Source organism: Electrophorus electricus, chromosome 5 (assembly GCF_013358815.1).
Source record: "Electrophorus electricus isolate fEleEle1 chromosome 5, fEleEle1.pri, whole genome shotgun sequence".
Taxonomy (NCBI): domain Eukaryota; kingdom Metazoa; phylum Chordata; class Actinopteri; order Gymnotiformes; family Gymnotidae; genus Electrophorus; species Electrophorus electricus.
The window spans coordinates 12,192,890-12,200,675 of NC_049539.1; the positions used below are offsets into that span (position 1 = coordinate 12,192,890).

General features: G+C 39.1%; 1 protein-coding gene across 1 annotated transcript; it reads right to left on the reverse strand.

Annotated features, from left to right (window-relative positions):
• Window positions 1-1,677: 1,677 nt before the first annotated feature.
• On the reverse strand, window positions 1,678-3,251 carry LOC113571910 (trypsin-2-like). Its single transcript, XM_035526103.1, has 6 exons — window positions 3,212-3,251; window positions 2,908-3,058; window positions 2,570-2,820; window positions 2,263-2,399; window positions 2,040-2,141; window positions 1,678-1,767 (listed from the first exon to the last, which is right to left on the reverse strand). The coding sequence occupies exons 1-6, from the start codon at window positions 3,249-3,251 to the stop codon at window positions 1,720-1,722; spliced, it is 729 nt and encodes a 242-aa protein (XP_035381996.1). The 3' UTR covers window positions 1,678-1,719.
• Between the last annotated feature and the right edge of the window lie 4,535 nt (window positions 3,252-7,786).

Here is a 7,786-nt window from a genome sequence, read left to right on the forward strand (position 1 = left end):
AATCCCGCAGGAGGAGTTGGAGGACACGGCAGACGACAGAGCCACCTCGGCTGCTCTGCTCACCCTTTTGCCACTATGACCCTGAAATGGACTAAGTGGACAAGAAGAAGAAGAACATAAACAGAGGTCAGAACACAAATAATCCAAATATGTCACAAGAAGAACAGATTCTACAATGACATTACAACTATCAGAGGGAAGATTTAGATATAGATATAGATATAGATATAGATATAGATATAGATATAGATATAGATATACAGGTATATAAAGCAAACTGGGAATGAGGAACTTGTGGAGGATGTGACTGTTAATCAGATAGATGGCGGTGCCAGCCTGTTAGGATGACGCTTGTGAACGTCTTTGACGAGCTTTGGATCAGAGCCTCAAAACACCACATCCTGACAAAATAGAGCTGTTCCCCAGATATCCATGACCAGACATAACAACTTAAGCATGCCTACATCAACCATAAGAAAGCATGGGGCTCAGTGTCACACTCCCAGATACTTGAATGTCTATCAGTGTATAAAGCTACTAAGACCATTAGTGGAACACTGGAGGTCAGTGATATAAGTCAACTCCAAGACAGTTGAGCAAGTGAATATAAAAATATGGTGTAAACCAAACATATGCACTGTGCCCTCTGCTGTTCTATGTAGTCCTTATCTTCTCAGTCAGATGAGTGGGTAGAGCTAGATTAAGTATAAACCCAGAATAAGAGATTTATACTGCTGAAACCTATTTTTTCAATAGCTGTAATCAAATGAATTCTTCAATTAGAAAATTCATTAAATAATGTTAGTCACGTAACATTTTAGTGACATAACACGGTGACATGGATAAAACCTGATACATATCATACATACAATAAGTGTCTCAAATCTCATACATACAATAACTTCTGCATGCTTTATTAGAAAAGAGAACTATTTATGTACAGAGGTAATTCTTTTAGCCTTCCCCATGACGCTCATGTTAATTATTTTATTGGGTGTCTATGTAGGGTAGCTTATGTAAGAAAAACCTAGAGATCTTAGATCTTTATGTACTTGGATCAGTAAAGATATAGCAATATTAGAAGAGGTGTTGATCACATTTCCATTGTAGCTCATTTCAAATGTGTTGGCAATGTTAGCATGCTTTGATGTATAAGTATAGTGAAAGTGGTGAAATCATCCTGGGGTGGTGATCTTGATTAAAAAAAAGAAAAGAAAAACTTTATATATCCAAGGCTATTAGATATACACCCTGAATATTATGTCTCATTATTATCTAAATGAAGAATTTGACATTAAGCCTTGCTGGTTTGGTCCCTTACTTCACATATAATACAGCTTACTGTATCATTATTTATTGTGCTCATACTTTTTAAATCCTGTAATTTTAGATAGGTACTTGCTCTAATAGAACATACAATATTTGTATGTATGAGATTTGATCCTTTATGCTGTATCTCTATAGTCTATACAGTCCTAAATTGTGATTGTTGGTCTGGTGACTCTACTATGTCTCTACCAACCCCTATATATACATCTGTTCAGACAAAGCCAGGTTGTAAACATATTCTTAAAGTTTCATTGAAAGTAAGATTGCTAAATGAAGCAAATGGGACTCTTATTTTTTTTGAAGATAATTTATTTTCATTTTCATATCATTTCCATTGTTGTGCAGCATTATACAGCATGGTATTATACTGTGTGATGTTCTGGGGTAGATTTAATTCTTGGCAATTGTGTCTGAAATCCACTTGGTGAAAATACAGACCTGGTTGAGGAATGTGAAGATAAAAAGATATAGTCAGCATTTATGAAGGAATGCATTCAGTCTTAGACTTTTATTTTAGAGTGAGTTGTTCTAAGACCTGTATTTTAGATAATGAAATGAACAAATCACATGCAACCTAAGTAACACTATAACCTTTTTTGTAACTATGAAAGACTGTATTGACTAGTTTCTTTACATTAACAAAAATAAATATGCCATATTTGCTGTGTATCATGTCTGATCATACTGCAGCAGACAGCATTTGATTTTACCTTGGTATAGACACCAGGGTTGTCCTTCTCAGCACAGCCATAGCCCCAGGAGACAATACCCTGCAACACCTTGTTACACACCACAGGGCCACCAGAGTCACCCTGAGGGAAGGAGAGAGAGAGAGAGACTGTTATCCAGTGTAGAAAGCCCTATAATCCATCATAAATAAGGTTCTGGTTGGAAGATGAGAGGTCATTGTGCTGCTATAGGATTCCAGGGTACCTGACAGGAGTCTTTGCCTCCTTCCAAGTAGCCAGCACAGAACATAGAGTTAGTGATCATTCCTGGGTAGGAGTTATTGCAGTCCTCCTCAGAGAGAATGGGGACCTGCAGACACTGTAGTTTGTTTTTGTCTGCAGCTGTAATCAGATGAAAGTAGGTAAACACCAGGAAGAAATTATATTACTACAATCAGATTTCATTTCACAGTTATAGCATATTAGATTACTTAAGCAACTGGGTAATTGTTTTAATTTCACTGACTACCAGTAAATGTTCCAGGGTGAAGCGCACTGACGCCTGTACTTACTGGGGCTCATGGTGTTCCCCCAGCCGGACACTGTGCACATGGTGCTGGCAGGGGGGCAGGACGTTGGCAGTGCCACCGGTTGTACAAACTCATTCAGGGAGGCAGGTTTGCTCAGCTTGATCAGCATGATGTCATTGTCAATGTTCCAAGAGTTATAATTGGGGTTTCTAATGACCAAGGAAGATGAGATGAACTGCTCTGTGCCTTCATTTAGCTTGATGTTGTGCTCACCCAGACGCACCTCAATACGGCTGTAGGGGGGGGAAAAGGGCATTAGATTCCTACCTTTATAATGTTCCATAATGACTACTATATAAGTCATGAGTTAATTCACTTACGATTGGTAGCAGTGGGCAGCAGACACAACCCATTCCGCGTTGATCAGAGAACCACCACAGAAGTGATAGCCCACGTTCAGAGACACTTGCCAGGGCTGGGAGTTGGGGGTACACTCATGGCCACCAACAATCTTGTCATCGTCCAGAGCAACTGCACAGAAATTAGCATATGTCAGAGAAGATTCAGTACAGTTGTAGGTCAGAACAGATTCAGTATGGTTGTATAGCAAAGGAGATTCAGTATGTCTCTATGTGAAATATCAGAGAGATTCCATATGTTTTCGGGTTTGAAGTTCATACTTACAAACAGCTCCTACAAGCAAAAGCAAAACCAAAGACCTCATGATTCTTGTGTGATCACGTTGGATGAGAATCCCATTTTTCAACCATATTTATACAGACCAGCAGTCCCATATTCACCAATCAACAGTCAGTACCTAAAAATAATCTGAACTCTGATAAAATATACTGTAAATGAATAATTCACTGTTTTTGCCAGTATTCATTGGAAAGCCATAAATATGTTTACCTCATATAGTCAATTTAATTCAGTCTTATTATATATCAGTCTTATATACATGTATGTGTAATGCATAAAGTGTAAATATAAAGTGTTGATTATGTATCAGACAAAACAAGTGGCTATATTCGATAATTGTTCATATGTAAAATGCCTATCAAATGACCAGAGAGAATGAGGTTGAGTATTAATTATGCAATTTTACTCAATTCTCATGCACAACACTATGATTTAAGATTTGTTGCTTATCGTAATCTAAAATTCAATATTATGCATCTCTTCTTTCATCAGATTAGCCTATCAAAACCTTTCCAGTTATAAATAAATAAATAAGTAGAAATAAGAAAAACTGAACCATATTTCCTGGGAAATCCAATCATGTTCATGAATAGAACTTCTAACAATATATTTTTATGGTTAAAACAGTTTTCATGGATAAAACAGATGCTGAAATCATTTTCACCTTAATGGAAACTCTGTTAAAACTACATTTTCCAATAAATTAATAATTTGAATATGTGTATGTCATTTTAGAATTGCTGTATAACTGAATGTGGGAAACAGCATGGTGTGTGACAGTGTTAGTTGTTTGCACCTGTTGCATAGATGCCTGTAATCTTCATGGCCTTGGCTAGGTTTTCCATATGGAGACCTATCAGTCTCTCAGCAGCTGGCAGTGTTCTCATCCTCTGCCTCTGTCAGTCTGTTTTATACTTCCATTAAACAAATGAAACAACAGTGTACTCTCAAATAACAATGTGCATACGCTGCCCTGCCTATAGCTTTGATTATGGCATGCATTCACTGTGGCATCGTTTCCACAAGCTTCTGCAATGTCACAACATTTATATGTCCAGTGTTGTATTCATTTTTCCCCAAGATCTTGTATTAATGATGGGAGATTTGGATCACTGTGCAAAGTCTTCTCCAGCACATTCCAAAGATTCTCAATGGGGTTCAGGTCTAGACTCTGTGGTGGCCAATCCATATGTGAAAATGATGTCTCATGCTCCCTGAACCACTCTTTCACAGTTTGAGCCCGATGAATCCTGGCATTGTCATCTTGGAATATACCTGTGCAATCAGGGAAGAAAAAATCCATTGATGGAATAACCTGGTTGTTCAGTATATTCAAGTAGTCAGCTGACCACATTCTTTGGGCACATAACGTTGCTGAACCTAGACCTGACCAACTGCAGCAACCCCAGATCATAGCATTGCCCCCACAAGCTTGTACAGTAGGTACTAGGCATGATCGGTGCATCACTTCAGCCTGATGCGCCCATCACTCTGGAACAGGGTATATCTGGACTCATCAGACCACATGACCTTCTTCCAATGCTCCAGAGTCCAATCTTTATGCTCCTTAACAAATTGAAGGCGTTTTTGCCAGTTAGCCTCACTGACAAGTGGTTTTCTTAAGGCTACACAGCTGTTTAGCCTTGAGTTCCCTTTGCATTGTGCATGTGGAAATGCTCTTACTTTCAATATTAAACATATCCCTGAGTTCTACTGTTGTCTTTCTATGATTTGATTTCACCACACGTTTAAGTGCTTGCCGATCACGATCATTCAAGATCATTCCACTTTTTAATCATGCGTTGGACAGTTCTTAACCCGATTTGAGTAGTTTCAGCAATATCCAATCTCCTATGCATGCCAAGAATTCGACCCGTCTAAAACAGATTAACATCTTTTCCACCACCACAGGATGTGTCTTTCGACATGGTTGTTTAACAAATGAGAAGCTGCTCACTGCATCATTTAGGGTTCAATATCTTGTTGCCAGCTGAAACATAATCACCCATGCAGTAATTATCCAATGGGAGGCTCTTACCTATTTGCTTAGTTAAATCCAAGTGCTGACCTTTATTTGGCCAGGCAGTGTATATTTATATGCTGAAGCCCAAGACAATAAAAGGTTTACTGTATGAACAACTGTGTGAGTTCAAAGTCACTGACTCAGATGTTCTCTGAGTTATGTAGTATGTTGCCTAATCAACAATCATTTCTTCTCACCACAGTTGTAGCCCCAGAACCCATCACAGGAGAGCACCATCTGATTCATCATAGAAGACAGAAATAAATTTCCTGGGCCACTGTACTGCCATAAATTATGCTATATTCATTATTTCATGAATAACAAATTTATTATTTTGGATATTACATCTACATTTATAGCATTTAGCAGATGACTTTCCAGAGACACTTACAAAAGTGCTTTAGTTGTCTACTCAGAAAAGTATCCTTAGACAGCACAAATAGTTTAGAGTCTAAAAATACCCCTAACGAAGATACTGCCAGCAACCTGACAGCAAAACTGACAGGTAAAGTGCAAATATAAAATCATCCTATATGTGCATTATTATGTTTAAGTGCTTTTCAAAGAGGTGAGTCTTCATTCAGCATTTCATGACAGGAACTCTGTTCTTACAGACAATGGAAATTCATTCCACTAACAGAGTGATACAATGGAAAGAGTCTTGCTTGTCTTCTATGAAGCTCAAAAGGCTCACAGGCTCAAAGGGGTCATGGTTCAGATCCAGTCTTGACAACTGCAATCAAATAGGTGGGAGCAGAGTTTTTTGTTCCTGTAGGTATGAGCTTTAAATCAGATATAAGCAAAGATATGAAACAACTGAAATGAACAAAAAAATTGGAGTGACAGGAAAATTAGGAGCACTGAATATCAGCCAGGCTGCAATGATCTGGCTTAGTTGCAAGGGCTTGATGGAAGATCCATCATGACTGAATTGCAGTAGTCAAGTCTGGACCTGACAAGAGACTGAACAAGCACCTGAGTGGCCTCCCTAGAGAGAAAAGGAATGTTGAAGAGGAGAAACTTGCATGACCGTGTCCAGTTTGTGGCATTATCAGAGAACAGCAACTGGTCATCTGCGATTACAGGTTTCTTGCATTCTCGAACAGAGTCATCAAGGATTCTCAAAAGAGATCTCTGTGAAGACCATTTGCTCTGGGGGTGTGTAGCAGCTCAGGCTTCAAAATTCAATTGTAGGTGGTGTGCTGCTATCCATGATGAGATGTTGCTCAGATGTGGCTAGAAATCTGCATATCAGGAGGTGGAAAGGACAGGATTAAATGGATAGTAATGGTTGAAGAATCCATGGTAGGATGTTACATCACCAAGGAAGTGTAGAGAGAAAAGAGAAGAGGATCCTGGTGGGAAGCTGGTGGAGTATCTACATCGAAAGAATGTGGATCCCCTCCATGTTACCTGATAAAAGAATCCCTCTAGGTAGGACTCAAATCATTTCTATACTTTTCCTGTGATTCATAGGTCAGAGAAAGGTCCACCATGTTGAAAGCAGCAGAGAAGTATAAAATAAACAGGTCTGATGACAGTTTGACTGATCTAGCTGCATTGATCTTCTCCATCAATGTAAGCAGGGTAATTTAGAGTGCACCAGTGTGACTCCAGACTGATAATGGTCTTTGAGCTGGTTATGGTTGAGAAAGAGAGACTTGGCTGTGGATAGCACACAAGAATCTTTGTGAGGAAAGGAAACAAGAGAACAGGGGTTGTAACTGTTGAAGTTGGAACGGTCTAGTGTAGGTTTTTTCAGTTCCACCCTGATGGTCTTCAAGGTAGATGGTACATGACCTAATAACAGAGAGAGGTTTTTGATGGGAATAGTGAAGGGAAGCAGGTCTTAGAAGATTGACTGAAGCAATGTGGATGGCATGGATTCCAGCAGGAACGTAGTTGGATTGCTGCATGTCAGGAAGTGTAGACAGAGGAGAGAAACAAATAAGAGGACTAAGGACAGGGGGAAAAGGACTGATGGAGGGAACAGAGACATTAAAAAAAGACAGATGAATCCTGTTAAATTTCTCTCACACACAGTCACACACACTGCAATCCCACACACTAGAGCCTCAATCATTGCAGCCACTCACTTCAGCTCAAAACACTACAGAAGCTGGGGTGGAGGGTGTCAGAGGAAGGAAGAAACCATTTATGTTGCAACCAGGTCTAAAATATAAATATATATATTTATCAATTCCTTTCTCTCCCTCCCAGTGGTAGTTTCCTCAGGTTTGCAAACAGAGGTCTGTGAGAATGACATTGTGAGAATGTGAGAATGACAATGACAATGTACCTCTATGTTGTACTTCAGTCATTTTCTCCAGAGAATAATATGATTCTCTTATGTCAGCCTCCTCTGCTATGGTATATTCCATAGAGGGGCACCTTCCATTGAAGGGTTTATCTTGCCATGGCATATCCTCTGCTTCTATGGTGACTGTGTAGGTCTCTAGAAGTGTGTTCGAAATCACACCCTGCTTCTTATTTTGTGTTCTATTTAGAGTGTCATCCTTTTTGTAGTGTTGTCTAGA

What these genes read in the sequence shown, in the direction of transcription:
- LOC113571910 (XM_035526103.1), bottom strand. Translation starts at nt 3,251, where the DNA reads ATGAGGTCTTTGGTTTTGCTTTTGCTTGTAGGAGCTGTTT. An exon ending in GGGGAACACCATGAGCCCCA is followed by an intron (nt 2,400 to 2,569) that starts GTAAGTACAGGC and finishes ATCTGATTACAG; the next exon opens with CTGCAGACAAAAACAAACTA. An exon ending in GAGGCAAAGACTCCTGTCAG is followed by an intron (nt 2,142 to 2,262) that starts GTACCCTGGAAT and finishes TCCTTCCCTCAG; the next exon opens with GGTGACTCTGGTGGCCCTGT.